At 37.4% G+C, this 26,978-nt stretch overlaps 1 protein-coding gene across 1 annotated transcript in view; it reads right to left on the reverse strand.

Annotated features, from left to right (window-relative positions):
- Positions 1-26,978, reverse strand: part of FBXL13 (F-box and leucine rich repeat protein 13) — a 104,570-nt gene that overhangs the window by 24,871 nt on the left and 52,721 nt on the right. Inside the window, exons 9-16 of the mRNA XM_086609861.1 lie at positions 26,741-26,793; positions 22,936-23,036; positions 19,469-19,595; positions 11,420-11,518; positions 10,667-10,784; positions 10,348-10,510; positions 5,481-5,600; positions 4,197-4,323 (exon numbers count right to left, since the gene is read on the reverse strand). Of these exons, the coding sequence (XP_086465987.1) occupies positions 4,197-4,323; positions 5,481-5,600; positions 10,348-10,510; positions 10,667-10,784; positions 11,420-11,518; positions 19,469-19,595; positions 22,936-23,036; positions 26,741-26,793 (908 nt within the window). The remainder of the gene's footprint in view (positions 1-4,196; positions 4,324-5,480; positions 5,601-10,347; positions 10,511-10,666; positions 10,785-11,419; positions 11,519-19,468; positions 19,596-22,935; positions 23,037-26,740; positions 26,794-26,978) is intronic.

Consider the following 26,978-nt stretch of genomic DNA (forward strand, 5'->3'; position numbering starts at 1 on the left):
ATCTATTAGATTTGATAATATTTTTTCCTTAATTTTTACAAGGCTCTTCACCAGTTCTACTGGCCTAATTTTCTAACAGACCAAAATGTGGATTCAAGTCACCACAGATTCAGAATCCTACTGAGTGCAAAGAAATTAGTCTAGATAACTGTGGAAAGCCAAAATGTCTTTTTTGGTGGGTTTTTTCCCTCCTATTTAGAAACTTTGTATTAAAATATTAGTAAATATTTATATTGCAGCCTGGTCTTCAGGACCAGCCAGGATCTGAAGATCATTAAGTACAAACACATAAGAAAAGAAAGTTGAGCTGCTTATACATCCATATAACCACTGTTCCAGAGCTCCCAATGATTACAAATTATCCTCAACTTTAAAGAGTGACTACACATAGCACGCAAAAAATCTGTGACTGAGTAGCTGATGCGATGCCACAGATAACACTTGAGGAGGCATTTCAGCCAGAAGAGAGAACAGGGCCTTAGATTACTACAGAACAGAATTTCATGCATGACAGTCATTGCAGAAGAAAATGAAGAAGCAAAGAATATTTCTCTGTATACTTCACGTTTCCTTTTTATCTTTGATTTCAGAAGTGTATCAAAGTTCTTCCCATTTTTAAAGTATTTTACCTATTTGTTATGGTTTAGGCTATTTTTTTTTCCTCTCTCATTATTACACTGCATATAATTCATCACTGATACTAAGCTTTCCTGAGTCTTTGTCAGGGAATCTACTGTTCTTGTTGCTGGATGCACTATACACATCAGGAGTCAACTAAGTTTCTTTAACAATTTCTTATATTTTTCTTTGCTATGTTTTTTCTGTCTAAATCTTGCTTGACTTAAGACACTTTCTTCAAACGTCCTCACACTTCTATACTTAATTTTTTTCTAATGTCCCAAGAAGACGGGTGGTCCAGGCCATAATCATCAGCAGCTTGTGTCAGAACGAGGAAAGCTAGGCAGCTGCACACTTTCAGACTCTCAGACTTGGAGCAAAGCTGTATCATATAGACATCAGAAAAAGTTCAAGACATTTTAACAAAAATTTGGAGAGTATGAGAATAAAGCTTATAACTAAACCTGCTTCTCTAACTCAAGGAAGCATTTCCACTGAGTCTGCTTTTATAAGAAAGACACATAGGTTTTGGTCCTAAATCCTAATGTTTCCAGCTCTGTAACAGAAGCTTGAACACCTTTCATATATTTTAAATACCTTTACAATTATATCTAAAATGACTTGCATTATCTATGCATTCGTGAACATGTTCACCATACTCACAGTTTAAAATATTATGGTCGCTATTCCAGGGAATTTGAAAGAGCAATACATGAGGGAGAACAATAAGGGATGGGAGGCTAGCTAGAAAAAAAAAAAGGGAGTTTTCTCAAAGAATTTAAAGGTAATTTTTCCAAAGAACTCAACATCTTTGCTCTGTAATTCTGTTTTGTTTTGGTTTGGTTTTTTGTTTTAAAGAAATACTGTCACTAAGTTGCAAATCTTTTCATTTCTAAATCTCTTTAAAGTTGTTTATAAGTCTAGGAAACCAATTTCTAGTACTTCAAGAATGACAAAAACAGAACAAATGTCCTTCTCACTATCAAAAAGAGTTACTGAGACTTAAAAATGTGTTATATGTTTCAAAAGAATCAATTTTGAATAAAGAAGGAAATATTTTCTGAAATGTAAAAGGATGAATGCTAAAATAACTGAGTGAATAAATTAATATTTAAAATGTAATTGTGGGCTTTATTTAATGTTATAAATTTCACAAGAGTAAGAGCAATATAGTCAAAGCCCTAATGAGAAAAGCACAGTAACTTCTTCAGTGTTCCACCAGTTTATCATATGCATTCGTCATTGGATGATATTTGGTTTTGTTAATTAATGGTCTTTGGCTTATTTAGCAAGACACTTAAGCACACTACAACTTATACATGATGAATTACTTGCCTTATCCTAGCTTGTGTTTAGCAGTTTGCCTAGGTATTTTCTCTCTATGTAAAATGCATGACTTTCTATACTATACCAAAATCTGAATATATGCAATGATTACTTTTAGTCAAATTCCAGTCTTTCTGTTGAGGAGTAGACTCAGGACAAGGATAATAAACTTCTCCAAACATGAGAGAGACTTCTCATGTATTTCTTATTAGCACTACATTTTCTAATTACTGTGAGTCTACAGGGTACTGTAAGTTTTTTTTTTTTTTAATATTATCAAGATTTCTTGTCAGGGACAATTCTAAGAGTCAATATATTTCTTCCAAATGCAACAAATTCCCTGAATGAAAGACAGATCACAATAGGAACCTTCACTTGTTGAGCATCAGAGTAACTACAGAAGAGGAAGGCATCCACAGTGGAAAAAAACCTTCCATTTTGATTAAGTAGTCATACCTGAGACACAAATCTGTAAGAAAATATGACTCTACTGTATCTTTTCTCCTCCATCCTTCTCTTAAGTATGTCATCCTTATTGTAGTAAATTCTGCTCTGCTTTGATGGACAGAATGATTCTGCTGTCATTTGAAAAACCAGAAAGGAAAATTGTCCCGTGTAGTGCAAATCTGTGTTGCACGTTCTACATTTTTCACACTACATAGCAAGACAGCAAAAGCAACAGACCTCCACTGCACAGACTGCAGGAAAGCATATGAGCCTTACAATTTTTCTTTATCAGCAAAGCGTAATGGTGTTGATTACGGCACATAAAACATTGTGTTTTCTGCTACCTTTTTAAAGCAAAACTTACAAAGTCTAAATCAAAAGAGATCTTAATAGAATTTCCTTTATATGCTAATAAAATGCATAGCATTTTAGTCAAAGTCAAAGCATACAAATAGTAGCTTGTTACAAAGCAAACTGCTAGATATCCTTTTATCAAATAACATTTTAAGGTTAGAAAATGTATTTATTATACATGAGTGAATGTTACATACTTAAACACAGCAAAGAGCAAAAACCATAACAGTTTTGCAGCTAGTACCAGCCATCAGATCAGAAATTATGAAACCGATAAACAGTAAATTTCCGGATTAATTTATCTGTCTTGTGGGAGAGAGAAAACTGAAAGCCTTAGAAATGCAGTGTAAGCAAAAGAGCTTGGCTTATTGCCGAGGTCATGGGTTCTGCTATGTGAAAACTAGAGTAAGAAGCAACACAGCATTTGAAAAGACTAGCTGTGCCAGGCAAGGAGAAAGAAAACATTTATGTTGAAACATTGTGGGACTCTAATTCAAGGCAGCATAAACTTCATTCAGATATAATATTATGATATTTTAAATGATCACATTAAATGAAGTCTTCTTGGATTTCCCAACCCTCTTTACTTAGCTTAATTTTGTGTTTTATTTTCAGACCTCCGTAAAAGATACAGACATTTTAATTACTTTTTCACATTTTAATTACTTTTGCACAAACTTTGTGTTAGAGCCAAATAATAAAGTTCTTGGTCAGAATTCTGTTTGAACAGTGACTGAGTGAACAGTCTCTATGGCAAGTTTTCTTCAGGAGGCTTCCCCTAGATTTCGGTGTTCAGTGAAAAGAGTTTGCTCTAAAAGTAAAAGAAACAGCAGAACTGGCTCTGAACCCTGCACACGAGGCAGGACCTGCCAAGAACATCTAATGTGTTGACCTGCAATGTTTAACCTGGCTCTCACACTCACTATTTTGCTTTCCAAAGTCTTAGCAACTTGTCACATTGAAGATACCTTTTTAGCAATTCTTTCACTAGCAATTATTTTCTAGACCACAGTGTAGAGAAGTGCCTCTGCTAGAGCTATCATTCAAGATTTTTCACCACAAAATCTAGTTCACAGAAAACACAACTTTTACAAATTTAAATGTTAAAAATACCAGTTTTTCAGTTTTCCTCAGGCCTAATCATCCTGGAGCAAAACAATTCTGCTTAATAAACATTCTTTTCAGATCAGCTTCACAGGAGCCAGACTTCCTTTCTGATGGTTTCTGTTTCTCTCTTTCAAATGTGAGAATTATCCAACTTAAGAATTACCTTTTATTTGCTACTGCCTATACATGGGCTATACATGCTTCTAAAATACATTTTAATGACACTGCAACTCCACTGCTTCATATGCATGCAGGTGTTTAAATGAATGGTTTTTGATTGCATTTTTTTCTGAAAGCCTAGATAAATAGTAAACACATTCTTAATTCTTTAATCATATATATACCATATCTGAGATGCTGGTTCCAGAGATATCAATGGATATCAATGACGACATATTTCCTAAGGCTTGAATTCCAGCATCAGTCACATTTTCACAATGATGCAGACTTAGGTAGGTCAATTCATGACATCTAAATTAAATAAAAAAACAGAGCTGTCAGCTTTTCTCTTTTGTTACAGAAATGTAGTATAGCACATACATTTTTCTCATAATCCTTGCTAATGTTTCAGGAGACTTATGAAAATAGGTGTTCCAGACTTTTGATACGTAGCTTACACAGGCACACAAGGACTCCACTCATAATGCATAAGCATCACAAATGTTTCAAATCATGAACAGCAACCAAATTAAATCAAAATATGGAAATCAAGGAACTGTATTACCTAAAAATATTTTTTAAATTAGTTTGGTGCTTGACTTTTCCCTGTCTCCAAATCTCTCATATATTCCATATGAACTTCAAAGGTCACTGCAACAATAGAATTCAGGACCCCATGCCTGTACCCACACCCAACAACAGCTATGCAAATAATGGTACACAGCAAATGAGGACATTGCCAGTTCTGCAATTAGCACTCACTGCCCATACATGGAAAACTGAATTTTGCTCCGTAAGTAAGTAGCATAAACTGTATCTTCCCATAATAAAACCAAACCTAAGAAATGTGACTCCTCAAGCAATGCACTATGCTCAGAGCCTTAGGGGTAACACTCCATCATTAAAACAGAGGAGGCATTCCCTAGCTTACCAGCAAGCATGCTACAATTACTCACAACTACTGCTACGAAAGAATAAACAGGGGCCTGCTGAGAGATCTAGTAACGAATAGAAAGACTGATTCCAGTCTCCTCTGGAGAATTAAAAATTATCTTTTGATTGCCAATACCAACACTCCTTCTGAGGAACTGGAATTGAAGATTTTTAGCAATGAAGTGCTTTTTGTTTGTGAAGACATGACTATTTATTGAGTTTACAAAATGTGACTTATACACACTAATCTTTTAATGCAGTTTTGTCACTGACAACCATCATTTAAGCACTTTTTTCTGCCTAAAATTAAGACTTCTCAGGTTTCCATATTTATATCAATGAATTTCCCTTTATGTAATGGATCATTTTTTAAGAGATTCACAAAATCAAAAGGGACTAGTCTTTTATTTAGTCCGATTTTCTATTACAATTGGCTATATAATTTTACCTATTTATTAACATATTAAGAACTTCAACATTAGAAATATAATGCAAGTCTAACCACATCAGAAAAATATTGTACTGGACTACGGTACCTTTGTGCTATTTCTATGACAGAAGCATCAGTGATAAGAATACAATTAGTCAAATTCAGCTCTCTTAGCTTAGCTCCTGAAGAACCTTGTACAAATGGCCTTACACCTCCATCACCGATTCTAAAAGGGAAATATAGACAATATTTATAATATGTATTTTTCCTATTCCATGTAAGTCAATATACAACTTGCATTCAGCAGCCTACATTGTAGATACGCAAAAACTATTAATGGTATTTTTTAATTAGCCTTTTAAACCCAAAAAGTAGTCAGAATACTTAATGGATCACTTAGAAAGATGCTGCTCTTTGGATCTGCTGAAAACCAGAACTTTCTGGAAAAAAAAAGTGTGTTGGAAATTATGAGAACTTCCATTAGTTCCAACACTTCAAAAGACAAAGCTTGGAAAACATATTTAGAAATCATCAGAACCTGTTTAAACATTTCAGAGTAATATTTGTATTAGTATCTTTGTTAATTTAAGGAACTGAAATAATTTAAAGGATAGAGGCAAAAGTCATAGGTAGCGTATACATGTAGTAACTGTTCTGTACACATACATGAAGAGTTAACCTGAGATCTTCCTTGGAGCATTTCACGTAATCAACTGCATATCTCACATGCAGCTAACTTATGATATACATAAAGGTTATAAAAATTAAGTAGACAGAAAATATTTCAGCCAAGTTGAGAGGGTTGGAGAGCTGACTACAACTTGGATGATTCAATACAGTTCATATCTCTGGTATGTTTAACATTACGGTACACTTAGCTTTTCAATGCATTCCCAGTATTTCTTCTGTGTTCCCTCATGAATAAAAAATTAAACCCAGAATTCTGTAGGACAGAATCATATTTTGGCTTGTACAGTTTGTTGCAGCACAAAGAATCGCTGCAAATCCCAAAGTTTCAGAAACACATGGGTAAGAATAGCACTAACTACTAATAAAACAATAACCTGAACAGAGCCCCATTGCGTGACCACGAGCTACAGATGAAGCTAAAATTCATAAAGTGTTAAAGTAATCACTCTGCAATAATTCAACCACTGTGGTAGTTTTGGTGTTATGTCACAATGCAGTTGCTTTTCGTTCAAGATAGACAAATTCAACAAATACTGCTTCAGAATAATTAACTTGCATAAAGTCTGTAAGGAATGCAGAGAAAAAAAAAAAAAAAAAGCTATTCTGTAACCACACTGGGCTTGAGGGCTGAAATAGCCACATTGTAACTTTTTTAATAATTGTGCTGTGAATACACATGCTAAGTTTCGCTAGTCAGCTCATTAACTGTGTAAGAACACAAGCCACACACTGCTTCATCATAAATGAAGATAGCATACTTAAACTGGAAAAATATATCAAGGGTATGAGGCACCAAATTGCCTGTGTCTGGTTTTAGCAACCTTTTAACTTACATCACTATTATTTCTTAATTCTAATAATCATGGTCAGTTAATTATCTTTCTTCATTTTTCACATGTAATCAAATAGTTACTGTAATTCAAGAATTCTGAACCTTTAGATTTGTTCTTTCTGTTTCTTTCATTTCTCAAAAAAAAAATCAGCATGACTAAGTTAAAAAAATTTAGAGTCTTAGACTAAGAAAACACGTCAATGAAATAAGGAAATGGATTAAGAGCACTAAGAGAGCTAAGCATTTCAAAATCTGTTCTTCAGATTCTACCACCTTCCCTTGATTCTATGAGAAACCCCTAAATGTCTCCAACTCGCAATATGAACTTTTATAGCAATACAATGTCCAAATAAGAGAAACACAAACACTAACAATTCCCTTTTGTAGTTCCATATCTCTTGAGAGAAACTCTTGACCAAGTTGTATTGGGTTTGCGTGGCAAGGTTTTGGCAGGTGGGGGGCTGCAGGGATGGCTTTTGTGAGAAGTTGCTAGAAGCTTCCCCTATATTTGATAGTGTCAATGCCAGCTGGCTCCAAGATGGACCCACCACTGACCAAGGTCGAATGAATTGGCAATGGTGGTAGCACCTCTGGGATATCCTGCTTATGAGGGGAAAAATTTGCTGTGCAACAGCAATTGCAGACGGCGACAGGAGTGAGAATATGTGAGAGAAACACTTCTGCAGACACCAAGGTCAGTGAAGAAGAAAAGTGGGGAGGTGCTCCAGGTGCCAGAGCAGAGATTCCCCTGCAGCCTGTGGTGAAGACCATGGTGAGGCAGGCTGTTCCCCTGAAGCCCATGGAGGTTAATGATGGAGCAGAGATCCACCTGCAGAGCCCGTGAAGGACCCCACACCAGAGCAGGTAGATGTCTGAAGGAGGATGTGACCCATGGGAAGCCCATGCTGGAGCAGGCTCCTGGCAGGATCTATGGAGCCATGGAGAGTGGAGCCCACACTGAAGCAGGTTTGCTGGAAGGACTTGTGACCCCGTAGGTGAGCCATGCTGGAGCAGTCCGTTCCTGAAGGATCACAGCCCATGGAACGGACCCACACTGGAGCAGTTTGTGCAGAACTGCAGCCCATGGGAAGGACTCACATTGCAGAAGTTAGTGGAGAACTGTCTCCTGTGGGAGAGACCCCACGCTGGAGCAGGGGAAGAGTGTGGAGTCCTCCCCATGAAGATGAAGGAGCAGCAGAAACAACGTGTGATGAACTGACTCCAACCTCCATTTCCCATTCCCCTGTGCAGCTTGGGGGGAGGCAGTAGAGAAATTTTGGAGCAAAGTTGAGCCCAGGAAGAAGGGAGGGGTGGGGGGAAGGTATTTCAAGATTTAGTTTTTACTTCTCATTATCCTACTCTGCTTTGATTGGTAATAAATTAAATTAATTTCCTCAAGTCAAGTCTCTTTTGCCTGTGACGGTAATTGGTGAGTGATCTCTCCTGGTCCTTATCTTGACCCATGAGCCTTTTGTTATATTTTCTCTCCATTGTCCAGCTGAGGACAATGTATAACTCTGCACACATTTTTGTTACAATCTGTAACTTTGTTAATGATGAAACTCCATGAGTGTCTGCAAAAGCAATAAAATAAGTACAGAGGTTTACAATAGCTTTACAACCACTTAAAAAGTTTTGTTAAGGTAATTCAGCAATTCTTTAGCAGTAGAGACAGTAGACATACGTGCAAACACACTCACAGCCCGAGATTTGGCTAACAAACTGGAAAATCCAGCCTTCTGAATGTTAAACCAGAAAATACAGGCAGCTGTCCCACCTGCCCAGCTGAATTACCAACATGACGTCATGGTGTTACTCCAGCACTTCTCCGTGCATCTACCTGCAATGTTATCAGATTTTTATACAGCACCAATAGGCATAAAAAGTACTTTAGTTACACATTAAAGCAGAATCCCTAAAACTTCACATGACATCAGAGATTTTAAGATGAGCAGCAATTCTAGCTTCTTTTGATTATTTTATAGGTCTGTTGATTTTGAAATGTTTGGAGGTTTTGCCTTCCCTATTGCCTCCCACCCTTGACTCCATCTGATCCTCCACCTGATCACCTTCTATGACAGGGTGACCCGCCTGGTTGACGAGGGAAGGGCTGTGGATGTAGTTTTCCTAGACCTCAGTAAAGCCTTTGATACAGTTTCTCATAGTGTTCTGGTTGAGAAACTGGTAACTGCTGGCCTGGATAGGTACACCCTCCTTTGGGTTAAAAACTGGCTGGACGGCCGGGCCCAAAGAGTGGTGGTAAATGGGGCTAAATCCGGCTGAAGGCCGGTCACCAGTGGGGTTCCCCAGGGCTCAGTGCTGGGTCCAGTTCTGTTTAACATCTTTATCAATGACCTGGATGAGGGGATTGAATGTACCCTCAGTAAATTTGCGGACGACACCAAGCTGGGAGGCTGTGTCGATCTGCTCGAGGGTAGGGAGGCCCTTCAGAGGGATTTGAACAGACTGGATCGTTGGGCTGAGGCCAATGGCATGAGCTTTAATAAGGCCAAGTGCAGAGTCCTTCACTTGGGGTATAAAAACCCCAAGCATCGCTATAGGCTCGGGGAGGAGTGGCTGGAGAGCTGCCTGGCGGAGAAGGACCTGGGGGTGTTGCTTGACTACCGGCTTGATATGAGCCAGCAGTGTGCCCAGGTGGCCAAAAAGGCCAATGGGATACTGGCGTGTATCAAGAATAGTGTGACCAGCAGGAGCAGGGAAGTGATCCTGCCCCTGTACTCGGCACTGGTGAGGCCACACCTGGAATATTGTGTCCAGTTTTGGGCCCCTCGCTTTAAGAGAGATATTGAGCTCCTGGAGCGAGTCCAAAGAAGGGCGACTAAACTGGTCAAGGGGCTGGAAAATAAAACTTATGAGGAGCGGCTGAGGGAGTTGGGGCTGTTTAGCCTGGAGAAGAGGAGGCTGAGGGGAGACCTGATTACGGCCTATAAATACTTGAGAAAAGATGGTGGGGAGGTAGGGGAAGGGCTCTTTACATTAGTGATGGGTGATAGAACAAGAGGAAATGGGCATAAGCTTAGTCAGGGGAGATTCAGGTTGGATGTTAGGAAGTATTTCTTCTCTGAAAGGGTTGTCAGCCACTGGAATAGGCTGCCCAGGGAGGTGGTTGAGTCCCCATCCCTGGATGTGTTTAAGAATAGGGTGGATGAGCTACTTGAGGATATGGTTTAATGGGGATTAGGGATGGTTGGACTCGATGATCTCTGAGGTCTTTTCCAACCTAGAAATCTATGAATCTATGAATCTATGATACTAGAACAAAAAAGTACTTGTATAAAGTATTTTTTAAAATATTAAGATATGTGTATTAACCTTCCAAGAATTTATTTTTAAAACTGAAAGATGTGTTAACAGGACATCTTACAAACACAATTAGCTTTACTAAAATTCCTTTGCAACCGTTTACAGAAATCTAGACATGATATAGTACCTCATGCAGTCTGCTACATTCAGTACGAGAATATGCTTCAATGGTGAAATCATCTTAAGACCAGCATCTGTAATCTTCTGGCAATCAACCATATGAATGTGCCTGAGGTATGGGCAGCATTTACTCATCAGCTTGAAACTTAAATCAGTAATTTGGTTATTCCCTGTTAAAAAATATAAATATGTAAGTTAAACATCTGACATACATTAAGGGCCTGATCCAAATACCCACTGAAATCAGCTGAAAGATTTCTTTCAAATTATCTGCACGAATTTTAAAAACACATCATCCTCATAACGTTGTCAATTAGTATACTAACCTTCAATGCTGACCTTGACAAGTTTACATTCAGCAAGGGCTTTAAAAGTTGAATCCGAGAGATGTGGAGAGTCAAGAAAGACAGCAGACGTTATCTGTCGGCATTTTTCAACCAGAGCCTTTGAAGGGAAAAAGGTGAAATAAAACATTCATATACCTATTCTGTCACATGACAGAAGATCAGCAAATATTCTGCATATAATACTGAATGTTACAATTTCAAACAAATAGTTATAATCCATTTTAATAGTAAATTCTAGCCAGAGAATAGTATAAAAACTAATTAAATTCTCCATATATTTATCATGTTTGGGAAGAAAAGGAGAAGAAGTAACTAACTGGAGACAAAAAATATGGCAGACATTTCAAGAGTTATCTAGTTAGCAATCTCTTTTGCAGAAGCCTGAAAATTCTATTTTGGTGGGCAAAATAAGTAGCAGAATGCTGTTCCCATATATTATGTTTGCTTTAACACTGAAAAAAAAATTAAAAACTCTCATTTGTAAACTAAAAGACCATAATTCAGCCACACCCATGTAGCAAAAGAAGACAAGACAACTGAGATTTTCTGAAAGTGAATGCAACTGAACAGGATTTATTAACATAATTAGATAATAGTTTTAAAAATGTTTTCAGGGAGAAAATTTCCTCTTAAATTCTATTTGCATAACTTTCTTTAAAGTCAGTTGAGAGGATAACACTGTTCCAACATCAGAAAGTTTCTCAAAGTACGGATTTATTTTCAGTTTCTTACTTGAATACATCTGTCTGTAAGAGTTGGCATTTTGTTGATTAGCAAATCTTGAATCCCACTGCAGCCATTGGCAATATTTCTGAAGCCATCAACTGAAATCTAAGTAAGAAATAAAATATTTATGTTTTAGCAAGCTTAACAAAAAAAATACAGAAAAGGCTTGAGATTTTTTCAGTGGTTTAAAATCACAGGTACCTATATACCCACTAAAACAAGAAACGTATTAATTCCATTAAAACAAAAACAGACCCATGAGGTACACATTATTCTGAAATTTTAACAACATAATCTAAATCTAGAATCTATTCCAAATATGTGCCTACTAGGCAAGCAAGAGTAAGGCACAATTTCTTCAGCCAACACCTTTTATGGGAGTAGCAATGAATGTCATTGTCACATCCTTCTACCTTTGTTTGCCCAGCCTCATGAAGCATTCACACATGACAGGTACTCATATCTAGTTTGAAGCAAGGTTTGAATGTAGTAAAATATCTTTATTATTTTTTTCCAGATCCACAGTAAAATGTATATTAAATTCAGATGGGATACAAAAAAAGATCCTATTTGACCACAATAACATAGAGCTTGCTTACAGAATCCTTCATGCAGGACCACATCACCAACTCTGCATACTCTAACAGAGCAATATCCAGTGGAATTATGAATGGACAGTTGGATCTGTCAATTCAGTTTATTCCCTTTATCACTCCAAGGAGTGACTTCAGGGAGTGACTCCAGGGAGTCAGTTCTTCAACTGTCCAAATTCAATAGATGCCAGCTCACTCTTGCGCATACAAAGTAGATCTTTGGATACATAAATCCTGTGTAAAGTCTCCTTTTAGCTCCATGTTCTACAGACAACATGGAGGTGAACCATTCCTCCTCATTCCCCCAATATTTGCATTTAGAGATCTCACTGCTTCCCAGGATTTTGAACTTCTATGATAATAATAACAATCTTGTGCAGCTCAGACTACAGCTGTGCTTTGCACCAGGAATTCATTTGCAAAACATCCACAAAAAAGCAGTCTGGCATGCCCTCCTGGGTACCAAATAAGGCGTGTGGAGACAAGAATCCAAAGGAGGAAACTTCGAAGATAAGTATACTGGGAGGGATACTTGCTATGCCACACTTCTCCAGCTGCTGCAGAAGCCTGATTTGCGTAGTTATACTGCTTAAGGAGAGCAGCAGTGTAAAACACAGGCTTTGGTTAGGCTATACACCTTGTCTGATAGTGGACACCATTAGCAGACAGGAGATGGTCGCAGAGAAGCAAACCAGAAGCTAAGCAGCAGCTAATCACCCATCACAGGCCAGTATGGTAGCAGCGCGCCAGAAGATGCTTCCAGTTCTTGCATTTGCAGCCTCCAGCCTTTGTAGCACATTTGACTGCTCCCCACAACTACTTGTCATGGAAACAAGGGTCAAGTCTGCTTTCATTCCACTCTAGCATCGAGTGAGAGGGTTAACACATCGGGTTTCTGGCTCTCCTTTTTGCAAACTTTACGTTTGAGTTCTTTTGGCGTGTAAGATTTTTTTCATGAATGGGGTATCTGACTTTACAATCAAGTTACAATCAAGGCAGACTGCCTTTTCTTTTCTGGCACAATGTCCCGTCTTTTAACTTATGGCCAGGTTGGCTTGCTCTTTGTTTTCATGCTGGAGTGGCCTTTTAAACAGCCTCTTTATAAATTGTTTTAAATATTTTGAGATTAAATGTCTTTTCTCTCCTTTGTAAGGGATTGTAGAACTCTCTGCACTTTTTCCCTTGTGCAAGGGGGTGTCAGCACTAGAGGGGAACTGGCTACATGTCTGTCAAATGTGTTCTTAGGCTTGAAGTGTTTGTGCAGGTCTCATGTCCAGACAGACAGAATATGTTGTGGCTCATGACACACCCTGGCACCGTTAGCACTGTGCATGCAAATAGTTCGATGTGTTTTAAGCTCAGGACAAGTATAGCATGAATGTTTTTCCTACAGTGGGTCTGTAACAGCCTGCAAAATGACAGTGAAAACCTTACCATCACAATAACTGGGAAATATTTTGCAGGTAATGCATGGCAACATAAATCCCATCAACTACCCTCAGTCAGCTGTCGATGTTCAAGGTCAGGTCTGATACAGTGCAGCTGTGTAACCCTGGATCAGGCTCCTCTGAAAACAGCTATATTGTTAAGAAAGCTGAAGAAGGAAAAAGAGCAAAATCTTGGGAGGGAGGAGGGAAGGCTGCAGAAAAGGATTATACAGAATGATAACCATCTTGTAACTACAAGCTGGTCAGAGCCTGTTGGTGTGCTCCAGGCTCTCACATCCCCTCCAACTGAAACATGTCTGCTAGACAAAAGGACATCATGAATTTGGGAATGTGGTAGATGTGGGTAACTCATCAGTGAGGATCTGCAGACAGTACTGCAGATCTTGCCCATCAGTGTGGATAGGTTGGACTTGACCATGCCAAACGATTGCAAAACACCAGTACTAGGGTAAGGCTACTATGCCAATGGCAATCCTCTTCTCAACTGGTAGCGATTACCAGAAGGTAAAATGTCCACATGGAAAAATGGACAGAATATGAAATTCAGTTGCCCAAATTCTACAGTTTTGTACTCACTATTGGTATATGTAATGTAGGACAATACAATCCTACCTCCAGTTTCCTCTGCCCAAAACCTCCAGTCTGTATAAAAGGGATTAGTTTAAATCATGAACATCAGCAAGCAGCTGCCAGAGGGAGGTATGGGGAAATCTCCATTGTCTGCTGATCAAGAAGCACTAATTGCTTTAACATGGCATGACCAATTCATTCAAGTAAGAGTTTACCTAACCCTGCAACAGGCCTCCTCATTGTTGGCTCTCAAGCAGCGCAACAACAGAAGACAGCACATTTCTACAACGTGCACCAAGTACTTTAATGTGTTAAAGTGAAACAAATCTCCCCCTAGAAATTTCAGTTTGAGAGGTGAATTTCTGGTAATCGAGTCTTGTTCTTGGTCCATATAGTATAAAGAGCAAACCATTCCCAAGAGGAGAGAGGGTACGTTACATCATAGTTTGTTGTAATACATGGTAATAACACTGTCCATTATAATCTGAACATGATGCCTTTTCGAAAGACTGAGGTTTTCACTCTTTTTAAAAAATCAGCCAGTTTTTAAGCAGTTTGAGTATGCTTTAGCTGTTACAGTAGGATTTCCCCTTGTAACTGCTGAACACATTTGCTATGATGAGACAGAATAACTCTGCTCCGAAGGAACAGACGCTCCAAAGCTGAGACGCAGAACATGCTGCATTCAGCTGTGCTTAGTGTTCAGACTGAAGAGATTTTGTAGGACAGTTCCTATGCATGCATCGACAGTAACCAACAACTTACTCCTCTGACTGCTAATCAAAGAAAGGTGTGGGGCTTAAGGGGGCCTGCTGCCAAGTGTGCTTGGGTTGGTTTTTTTTTTTACCACGAACACACTGTTAGCTCTTAAGAGTACCTACCTAGGTTAATGATCACAGTTAGATACAGAGAGTAGGAATACAAGATCCCTCATGTCAAGGTACTTAAAATTCAGATGCGAATACAATTAAATGATGTATCTTAGTTACATTACATCAATTGTTGCTTTGACCAAGATTTTAAAAATATCGCTGAAAAATCTAAATGCAGACTCAGGAGCCTAGTTTTAAGCTCCTGACTTTGCAAATGTTACCCATTTAACTGAGCAGTAAGATAAATATTTGCAAGGCTTACAGGTTGTTCTGATAACTTTAGAAGAGGAATGACAGTTGAGAGGAGTTTAAAATCAGGGAAATAGGTAGGAAAAATGCTAAGTCAAGAACGTGCCAATAATATTGATGGTGATTTAAAAAATAGACTGCAGATGCTAAAGCCTTTGTTAACTCCACAGAAATTAGGAATATTACTGAGATGTCTATGTTAGAAAACTATGAAACCTGGGATCTCTGTACAGTAAAGAGCAAGAAAGATCTCAAGGCAGCTCAGATCTGAAAAAGTCTGAGTCACCTCTGGACATGTGTCTCCCTCTCTAATTTTCATATGGACAAATTAAGGAAATTTTCTAGGCAATATCTTATGTTAGACGCCTAAAATTAAGTGAAATTCCCATTCTCAAAAGGAGATAGTAGGTAGCAGGTGATCAGATCAAACTCAGCAATGTTGATGGAGAGAAGTAGCATATATGTTCCTGGAATTCTGCAGTAATGACTGCACAATGTTAACTGCAGTCTAAAGCATTTTTAATCATTTTGTCTGGAAAAACACTGTTTGCTTAACATAGCCATTTGATACCACGAATAGCAGCAATTGAGTGTTTTCCTCCATACAAGCCAAAAACAATTATACTGAAGCAGCTAATAATACCCCTGCACAGATTGTTTCAAATTTTTCTACTTGAACTGTTTTTTAACTTAAAGCTGAATAATGGATCTCAGGCATCAGATTGAGAAAGTTCCAGTGTGAAACACGCATTCAGATAAGATTCCATTAAATTAGTCAACATTTAGATGCTGCTGCAATATCATATGTATTTGTTTTATTTTCCTTTATTCCTAGAACAATAAAATCTGAATCTTGAATTTATTTCCTAAAGTGCCTATGGATAATCTACGAAATTTTAGGCACTCTTGGAGATAAGGTATAGAAATATGAAATTTTGTACATATTTTAGTAAAACAATTGCTTTCTCAACTCACTTGGAATTTCAGTGTTTAATAGATCGCCTCAAGAGCAAACAGCTTGACCCGAGAATCAATGTTAGGTTACATATGGAATCTAATACTGCATTCTTCGCAGGTTTGGGCTTATTTGCTCCACACACAGTACTGCTTTAAAATTCGTTCTTTCTCCCCTGTAACAATTGTATTTATGGAATCCACCCTGCAAGGCAGAACACTGTCTGCAGCACAGAAAGGATTTTGAATAAACACTATTCTACAATTCTAGTATTGTCAATGCACTGTGAGTGCAGACACTTGAAAATCAGTGTTCATGATTGAGGAAGTATTCTTGTGGTGCACAAGGGCTATCTTTTTTTTTTTAATTCTGCGTTTGGCAAGAATAATAAAACAAATTGTGACATCCTTTCAGATGTTGGGCACATTACACTGATGGCTTGCCTCCACATGTCATTTTTCTTTTAATTTTCCACTGTCCAAAAAAGCTTATATTAACACACTCCTGAATTAACATATTTGTAAAATATAGAATAGTGCATGTTTAACTTATAATTAGGTATTCTTCAGTTACATGAGTTTATCCTCAGGAAATGTAACGGATTCCTTTTCTTCAGTAAATAAATAAAATCATGGCTCAGATTTTCTCCCCAAGCGATGGTCCCTTTCTGCTGCTTGATACATCTGAAGAAGCCAGAATTTGACAATAGCTGTCAAAATGAGAATTCTCCCAATGAAGTCAGAGTATGAGGAACTCAGATGGTGAAAACTGGCAAAGCCTACACCAGCTATTTGCCAATAGCTTCTCTGACATCCCCACAAACACTGCAGGATGTTAAGAAATGAAAGGGTCAAATTTATTTTTCCCAGTGGCTTGTGATCTCTTATCCTGTTGTTGTAAACTACAGTAATTGACCGACCACTCTAACACAATTTGGGCCAGAAAAATTCCAGTCTGAAAATCAACCATAGATATTGGCAGAAAAAATAAAAAGTCAAGTTCTTCGAAAACCTCCATGTTTCTAATTTAAATGAAAATATCTCACCAAACTGTTCTACCTGTATAATCTCAAACTAATATGTGGGTAAATGACATGCAATTGCTTTATACCCTTCCATCTTTTCAGTTTTGCATCTAATAGCAGAAAATTTTCCACTTATACTGTTCAGCTTCAGAAGTAGGACAAAGAAATCTTATGCTTTCTAGGTAATTCTATGAGAATATCAGTTGTGTAATAGGACACCTTGTGAGTGGGACACAATAGAATTTCTGTGTTTTCTTGAAAAAATTTTGAAACTCATTAATGAAAATATTTACCTCCCATGTCATAACAACACAGTCTTAATTACTGAGATTTTATGCAAAAAACCCATACCTGCAATTCATCCAGTATTATTACCATGTATTAATATAATAGTCGAAGGAAAGACTGCCTTCTTTTATGACAGTGGACTAGAAAATATGTGCTTAATTCCCAGTTTTCTGCCTGACTGTGTTTTAAAAAGCTATCTAAATGCCCTGGTTCACAAGTTGCCACTCGCAAAATCATTAAAATCATAGAATCATAGAATGGTTTGGGTAGGAAGGACCTTAAAGATTGTCTAGTTCCAATCCCCCTGTAACAGGCAGGGACACTTCCCACTAGACCAGGTTGCTTAAAGCCTCATCCAACCTGGCCTTGAACAGCTCTAGGGATGAGGCATCCACAGCTCCTCTAGGCACTCTGTGCCTGTGTTTCAGCATAATCAGCTAAGTGTATTAGCATAACCACCCACTTTACAGATGGGCTTTTTAAATAGACATTCAAATCCTACAGTAGTAATGGTAATATAAGAACTCATATAAAAAGCACTGTAATACTAAAATGAAAGAAAAAACAGGAAACATGAAAAAACAGGAAAAATATATTCTATAGAATATATATTCTGTTGTAAAGAACATTTTTTAGCATAATTTAAATGTTTATACTATAGCTTCACTATGTTCTTCTAACTAAATCTGAGACATTAGTTCCCTTTGGCTTAGTTCATCCAAAAAGGGGAAAAAAAAAAAAAGAATTCTTTCTTATTAAAATGTTTCTGCAACAGTGATGCAATTTGATGCTCTTTTTGGTTTTAACTGTTTATTTAAGTACTCAGTCATAATCATTAAGAACTGTTCCAGAATCGTGGGGAAACCCAAAATGGAGGAAGCTGTGGAATCCCTTTCAGAGATGTCTAATACACTGGTAAGCAAACCCACTTTGCTCTGGAAAGGGGAGGATTGTGGTTTTCCCAGTTCGATGATGATCACTTTTCTCTGACTACTATTAGATCATTCTTTCTAGAGGCAGATCCTTACAGCTCATGATTACACTTATGAACATGAAGCTTTTGGAAAAAATTACCCATTAGTGGCATTTTGAAAAAGTAACTCAGAGGTAGGTAGTTTCTGACTTTCCTCTAACCTCAGCCCTCATTTCAAATTTCACACTGTCACCACACAATAGTCTCAACACGATTCTCAGGAACAAGAAACAAGCACTCACAGTAAAGAGCAGTCAGAACAAGACTGTTGCCCTATCTGCCTTCATCCTTGGTTCTGAAAATGTTTTGTTAGATGGAAAGTTAAACCGTTATATTCCTCAGACTCCATCTCTTTATCATTTCACATGTATTTTGTCATTTTCAGAATCTTCTTAGTGTACAAATACATGTGGGAGTCTTTATTAGAACACTGGCAGACTTTTATTGCCTTACAGTTTGGCATTTCATATTGCTTTTGAAGTGTGTTTCAAGATACAGTATATATTTGAAAGTTCCTAAAATAGTACCAGATTCTAAAACCTTGGTTTTCTGTAGAAGTTGAGTAGGAGACTAAAATAATCCAAAACATTAACTATTTTTAGATTGCAGTTATAAATACTACTTCAATTTATATAATAAATCAACATAAAATAGTAACAAAAGTTCACTTTTTAATTAATTTCCTTCTCAGGAAATCAAGTGTAAACTCGTACTTTTCCAGTGCAGAGTGGCTATCATTTTTTTCATACCTTAGTAAAAACTGCATTTTCAAAGCTCCTGATTCAAAATCTTAACTAATCATGAAATAGAATTAGTCTATTTATGGCTACAGAAAGTAAGCCTTGTTCTCATTATGCAGTAAGTACTAGCTGTTTATAGACCTGACAGTTTGTTGGAAGTTATCCAAACCTATAGTGCTATTATTCCTTAGTAAAATTTAAACAGCTGTAGTCATGTAATTCAAAACCCTGGAAGTCTGCTGCAGTGCTTGTTCTACTTCAGTATACCATGAATGCAGGCTGCAGCCAGTCATATAAAGGATTCTCTTCTTCACAGAATGAAAGAAAGACGTGAACTACAAACCTGAATGCAACCTGAAATGTCCAAATAGATGAGCTTGTGACAGCCTTTTCTAGAGCCCAGGTACAGTAAACCTTTGTCTGTGAATTTTCTGCAGTGAGCTAAACTCAGATATTGTAAATTGGGGAAGCTGTTTTGCAAAAAAAAAAAAAGAAAACAGAGAGCAAATAATTACAAGGGTATGTCACAGAATCAAAAGAACAAAATATACCATAGTTAAAGTATTCTGAAAATTATTGTAAAAAAAGACGTTCTGTATGAAATAGAGTTATCTCCTTGCTGAAGTTTCAAAGTCTCTTTCTTCTGCTGCACTTTTTGTTCTGCTCCTTGTATTGCAAATTACTGGGGAATAGCACTATCATACAACATATTTTACCATATGAAAACAGTATCATTTTAAAGTTATCTTAAATAACTGTAAAAGCATACTTTTTAATTAACTGGGATTTTTGTGTGCATGCTTTGAAAGCTAATAGATTTTTCAGGGTAAGTTTGCTGGACTGTCTTTGCCATTGATTTTACAAGCAGTGCCTGCTGGATGAAAACCAGAACTCTATCAAAGGATGTTAAGAGCATAAACGTACAGTTAGAGCTTCTCGAGTCATATAATTATTTAGAAGAGTACTATTAAAAGAATCTGAAAAATTTAGAGATACAAAAGGGAATTATCCAAAAGTGAATCATCTAATGTTACGTTTTGATCAGTTCTTTTGGAAAAACAGTTATTTTTACTAAATGTTAGTTAAAGAACAAACGAAAAAACAAAATGTTTAAGTGGAAAATGTAAATCAACAGCACTCTGTAAAAGCAAGACTCTATACTCCAAATATACTTAAGATTCCATCTGCAGCTTTGGTTTATAACATACTGAAAACTATTCATTTTACTGAACTACATTTCTAACCGGAATAAAAAACAATTGCCACAAGCACCACAAGTGAAAGCACACAGAAAATCAAAACCTGGAATTAGGACCTACTGCTCTGGTAGACATTTAGTTGTAGGGATGGAGTCACTCAGTTCTGCAAGTCAGCAAAAGTAGGCATTTTGAAGAAAGATGGGAACACCTACTGAGGAGCTGACTGCTTAAGGAGTGGCATACATTTTGGAACTGACTTGATACTTTCAATATGGAGTGGGGAAATGTGCTAACTTGTATGGAATACAAAAAAAAAAAAAAAAAAAGAGATAGAAAGCTGGAAAAGAATATTATCCTAAAAGAAGGATAACGTGTATCAGAACCAGATATTAGAATATAAGGCCATGTGCTTCTGGTGTGGGTTTTTTTAATGGAAAAAATTTAATTCATATTAAATCCAGAAATAAAAGTATCCTTCTTTGTGGAAGTATAAGCATTTTTGCACTTTAGTGACATATTCCACAGAAATGAGTGGGTAGAAACAAACTCAGAGAGAGTATACTTTCAATCTTATCTGAAAAAAAAGAGATAGTCATTTAAGAGACTGATTTTTAAACACTGGCAGTTCCGAGTCTTTTTAAAGCATATGTTGCTACAAGGGTGCACAACTTAAGATTGTGATCAAAACCTTCCAATACTTTTGAAGAGACACTGATTTTCTTTATAGATCATATGACTCATTTTTATGATCTGGCAATTTCAACACATGCCTTCTTCTGCCACTTTTAAAGTAACATCTTTCTTAAGCTTGAGCACACAAACTACTAAAAATCTTTATTTTGTGTTATAGCTAAATTCTGCAGGAATTCTGTGATACCGTTTTTTCAATTAATTTTGGCATTAGCAATCTCAGGATCATTGTTTTAAAGCAATCTGACAAAATCATCTTCTGGCATTTATTCCTGGTAGGCAATATTCATGTTTGTCATATGCAAGATCTCAAGGTCTCTTCCAACCTAAATGATTCTATCACTCTATGAAACTGTCGCTGATGATCTATGTTGTGTAATACTAAGGTTAAAATGCTTGTATGGAACAGTAGGAGAGAATAAAAAACGACCAAACAGCCTACACTTTACTTGATCCTTGTTCCAATAATGGACATCTGATACACAATAGCAAACCTCACGTGCATTATTATGAAACGCAATACTGCCACCTCTGAGAACTTTGTATTAGTTACCTTATTACACAGGACCTGTGGGGAGCTAATGTTTTCAAGAAGGCATGTGAAACGTTTATGAAATTTGTCTGCTATCAAAATCTGCACAGGACAGCAACTTTTTGTACATCCCCGTAATCTCAGAAACAATGAGCTTTGCTTTTTGTCTAAAAATTGTCAATAAAGACAGTGGTATCTTATGGTTTTAAATCAGAAGCATCATGTGTGACTGGGAAAATTTCTTATTAATGAGGTGCAAGCTAGCTGCAAAATATATTTTGACAGTGGAGAATTTTTCTTTTTGTTTTAAATATTTTATTGCACTGAAAGCTTCTTGAGAATTCTTTCTTGAGCGCACGCTATTTATGCATCAAAAGAAATGAATGGTTCTGACTTCTAGTAGCAACAGCATGCTCAGGTAAACAGAATAACATACGCTGAGATTACCTACAGAACATCTGTTCCAAACTTCAACATAAACACATGGAAATTTAAAAAGACAAAGTATCAGCCAAACCAAAGAAAACACATACTATGACAAGAATTATACTGATGCAGAGATGAGTGGTAAAATTGGAGACACTAAATGGAAAGCTTTGCCAAAATAAATGTTAGTTAAATGAGGATATGACATCATAGACTAAGAAAAACAAAAGTCAAAATGTATTATGCAAATGCCAAAGAAAAACATGTTTCTGAACTTTGTGGGGCTGCTGTTGAAAGGAAGACATTTGTTTTCCCCATAAGAAAGAGAAACAATGTACAGTTATCTTCAAATCTCCATACACCTTTGCGATGGCTGCCACTGCGGACCAGCGTGCCTCTTTTCCTTTATGACACCTTTTAATGCAGCACTTCTCCCTACCAGCCAGAGTTCCAGGCTCATGGAGGGACGCATCTAAAACAGGAATGGCAGCCCTCTGTAAGAATGTATATTTTCTGCCTTCAGCTCACTAATCTTCCAAATAAGAGTTCGGAATAGGAATAACTCTTTCTTTTGCAGTTGTCTCACAAGGCCTTGGCTTACACAATACACCTATCCACAATCTTCTCTTGCAAAAACAAATTTTTAAGAACATGTGTAACTTGCAAACTTCTTGCGTCATCATGAGTAACTGGACATGCCCAACAAACTTTTGTCCAGCATGTTCTTTCAAAAGTTTTGGTAAAACTCTGTGGAATATACAGGGTTATCTAGCATGTATTTTTAATTATACCAAAAAGAGGAATGAACTGCTGTCTAGGTCAAATGCACAGGGCATTTTTTTTCATTTTCTACAGCAAACACAATCCTGTAAATCACTCAAAATGAGTATTTCTGCTACATATGCCTCTAAGTTTCCTGCAAGATTAAAACAAATGCACCTTTATATTTCTGTTTAATTTTACCTTGACAATTGTCGCAATGTTCCATTAGTAATATCTGTATATGACAGATTTAAATAGAGAAGAGCTCTGCAACCTTCTGATATGAGTCTCATCGATTCATCCTCAAAAATAAAAAAAAATCCAAAAGTACATTAAAATTACATTTATTAATTTATCTTAAGTTTTTATGCTGAGTAACATGGGAAAAAAAAACATGAATAAGTATCTTTAAATCATTGTAATAACTTTTACATATTAAAGCCATTTTCTTCGGAAGTCTCAAAGTAGAATACTGAGATACACATGATGCTCCTGTAACTCACTTGAAGTATGGTAATTTTAACATTTCAACTCAAAAAAGCATTATATACTACATAGTCCTACAAAGCACAGGGGACTTTTCACGTGATTGAAGGTTAGCACGTTTACATATTTTGCTAAATCAAGATTCTTGTTAGCCAATCCTGGTATCTAAAAGTACTGGTGAATTTTCTCTGTAAACTCTAGTACACTTCTCTAACCAGTAATCTCATTAACAAAATGCTTCCTGTTTAGTTCTACCCTCTGAGTGAAATATTAGATTTGAGTAATTATAAGGCTTCCACGTTTTATTGATCAGAAAAAGTGGTACCACCTACATTGTTCTATACATCATTCCATTAGAATATAATGGGAACAAATTTCTTAGTATGAAGGATGTTTCACAATAAATGTGAACAGAAAAGCAAAAAGTCAGCACTTATACATGAAGATGTAATAGTTGAGTGTTTATCTTTTGCCATGTTGTGGCTACCTTTTTACTAGGTCAGTTATCAGGCAAAAGGACCATCGAGATAGCTGTAAATTCAATACCAATCAACTTTAAAGAGGGCAGTCTGTGCTTTTGAAATACATTCCTGCAACAAAGGATTAGAGAGAAGTGATATCAGTAAAAATAGGTATGTTGACAGAAGATAACCATAACCAGAAGAGAACTGAAGGTATAGGGAGTGGTGAGAAAGCATTGAGGGGATAGCATGATGGGGAAAACTCTGAAACTTTCCATGTGAAAGCAGCACAATCAGAGGTCCATCTCAAGTGTCTGAGCACAAACACTTGTAGCATGGGAATCAACCAGTAGGGATCAAAGTCCACGCACAGGTGCAGAGTTATGATTTCCTTGGGATTCAAAGATGCAAAGGGGTAGCCCACACAACTGGAGGGCTGCAAAGAATGGTTCCAGAATACTTAGGAATGACAGCCCAGGAAGGTGAGGACAGGTTGCACTCTGTGTGAAGTTTTGCCTAAATGCATGGAGCTTTGCATTGGTACGGGTGACAAGTCAGTCGAGAGCTTCTTTGTAAGGATCAAAGGCTAGATCTACAAGAACGACATTGTGGTAGGTATCTGCTACAGATTGCTTGACCAAGAAAACAAGGTAGATGAAACCTTCTTTGGGCAGCTGAAGGAAGCCTTACAATTGCCTATCCTGGTTACTCATGAGAGGCTCTAACCACTCTGATATCCACTGGAAGAACAATATGGCTGGGTGCAAACAACCCAGAAGACTTCTAGAGTGTGTTGAGGACAATTTCTTGATCCAGGTGACTGATGAGTGGTCTAGGGAACACGTTCTTCTGGACTTGTTTCACAAACAAAGAAAAAGCTGGTCAAGGATGTGAAGAACTAGACTGTCTTTGGTTACTGCAACCATAAAAATGAGGAGTTTAAAATCCTGAGAGAAGATACTTGGACAAATTGTCAAAGCAAAAGCCTGAACTTGAGAGCAGATTTTGGCTTGTTTAGGGATCTGCTTAGCAGGATCTCATGGCAGACAGCCCTGGAGGGCAAAGGGGCCCAGGAAAGCTAGTTGATCTTCAAGGCCAAGGTGCTCAAATACTTTTTTACCTCCTTTTTTACTGCTAAGGCTTGTCTTAAGGCTTCTTAGGTGCCTCCCAGGAGCCTACTAGCAGAGTCTATGGCAGTGAAGCAATACCCATGGTAGAAGAAGATAATGTCAGGGAGCACCTGAGGAAATGGGATGAGACAGGAAGCATCCAAGAGCACTAAGAAAGCTAGTTCAACAAGGCCAAGTGCAAGGTCCTGCACATGGGTCGGGGCAATCCCAAGCACAAATACAGGCTGGGCAGAGAATGGATTGAGAGCAGCCCTGAAAAGAAGGACTTGGGAGTGCTGGTGGATGAGAAGCTCAACATGAGCCGGCAATGTGCACTGGCAGCCCAGAAAGCCAACCGCATCCTGGGCTGCATCCAAAGCAGCGTGGCCAGCAGGTCGAGAGAGGTGATTCTGCCCCTCTACTCAGCTCTCATGAGACCCCACCTGCATTACTGCGTTCAGCTCCGGAGTCCCCAACACAAGAAGGACTTGGAGCTGTTGGAGCGGGTCCAGAGGAGGGCCACGAAGATGATCCGAGGACTGGAGCACCTCTGCTATGAAGACAGGCTGAGAGAGTTGGGGCTGTTCAGCCTGGAGAAGAGAAGGCTCTGGGGTGATCTTCCAGCAGCATTCCAGTACTTAAAGGGGGCCTACAGGAAAGCTGGAGAGGGACTTTTTACAGGGGCATGTAGTGATAAGACACGGGACAATGGCTTTAAAGTGAAAGAGGAGAAATTTAGATTAGACATAAGGAAGAAATTGTTTACAATGAGGGTGGTGAAACACTGGAACAGGTTGCCCAGAGAAGTTATGGATGCTCCATCCCTGGAGGTGTTTAAGGCCAGGTTGGATGAGGCTTTGAGCAACCTGATCTAGTGGAAGGTGTCCCTGCCCATGGTGGGGGATTTGGAACTAGATGATCTTTGAGGTCTTCCAACCCAAACCATTCTATGATTCTGTGATTCTATGAAAGCTGACATCAACATAGGACAGATATTAAGATATATGTAAAGAAGAACCAAAACAGAGTGTTATAAACTAAACCCTCATGATTCTTCTGCAGCTCTTGCTTCTCTAACTCAGCCATTATATGCCATTTTTGTATGAAGTTCATAAGCTGTAGTTTATCTGTGATAATTTTTAAAATCTTGTGTGTAAATATTTGATGTTTCTGGACTAGACACTTGGACATACACTTCACTCCAAAGACAGCTAAACTATACCAAATTATTTGTTTGTGTACTTAACACTACAAATAGCCTATAAATGGATGTATACATTATACAAATCTAGTAAGAACAATAATTCCTAAAAAAATAATTATTTTATTGTTAGATTGATTTTAGTATTACAAAAATTTTCACATATCAGTGTCATTTCTAAGAAATTATTAATTAAAGCAGAGTCAAACATTGTTTTTCCATCAGAGAAGAGCAATGAAAAAACATTAAAGATAATTCATGGAATCAAGATAAAACTGAAAACGTTAAGGGAAAAAGAATGGACAAATACACAACAGTGATTGCATACTTCAACACTTTTCAAATAAAGGCTCTCACAAATATCTAGAAATTTAATGAGACATTTTTAGATCCTTAGCGTACTGCTGAACGAAGGAATGAAGGAACTTGGAAACACTATAGGATTAAAATGTATTGTTGTTGACAACTCCAAACTTCAAATAACAAAAAAAAACTCCCCCAAAACTGATGAAGTTTTGAAGCCTGTTTATTAAAATTAATTGAGATTGAATATATCATTTTGCCCTGGCACTGTAGAAAACAAATCAGAACTTCACTGAGTCTCTCTGAATCCTACTAAACTCCATTTTCAAAGCACTTAAGAACACAAGTCTCAAGAAGATTTGTGTACCCAAATAAGCACAGCATTTTAAAAAAATCTTCCTTTTCAGTATAAATTAGAGTTTGTAGAAAAAGGCTGTAGTACTTACATTTAATCCCTGGCATTCAGAGAGATTTAAGTCTTGCAAATTCTTACATTCACCTAAAAATAATAATAAAAAAGTCATATTAAATGTAAACAGTTCAAATTCTCAGTGTAGGACACAAATGTAAGAATTCCTATCACAGATTCGGTCCATCTAGGTCAATATCCTCCCTCAAACCATGGCTACAGCAGATTACTGAGAAAAAAAGCACAAAAGCTGCAAGTAGAATACAAAGTTGGTG

This window comes from Tauraco erythrolophus, chromosome 4, assembly GCF_009769465.1.
Source record: "Tauraco erythrolophus isolate bTauEry1 chromosome 4, bTauEry1.pri, whole genome shotgun sequence".
NCBI classification, from domain to species: Eukaryota; Metazoa; Chordata; class Aves; order Musophagiformes; family Musophagidae; genus Tauraco; species Tauraco erythrolophus.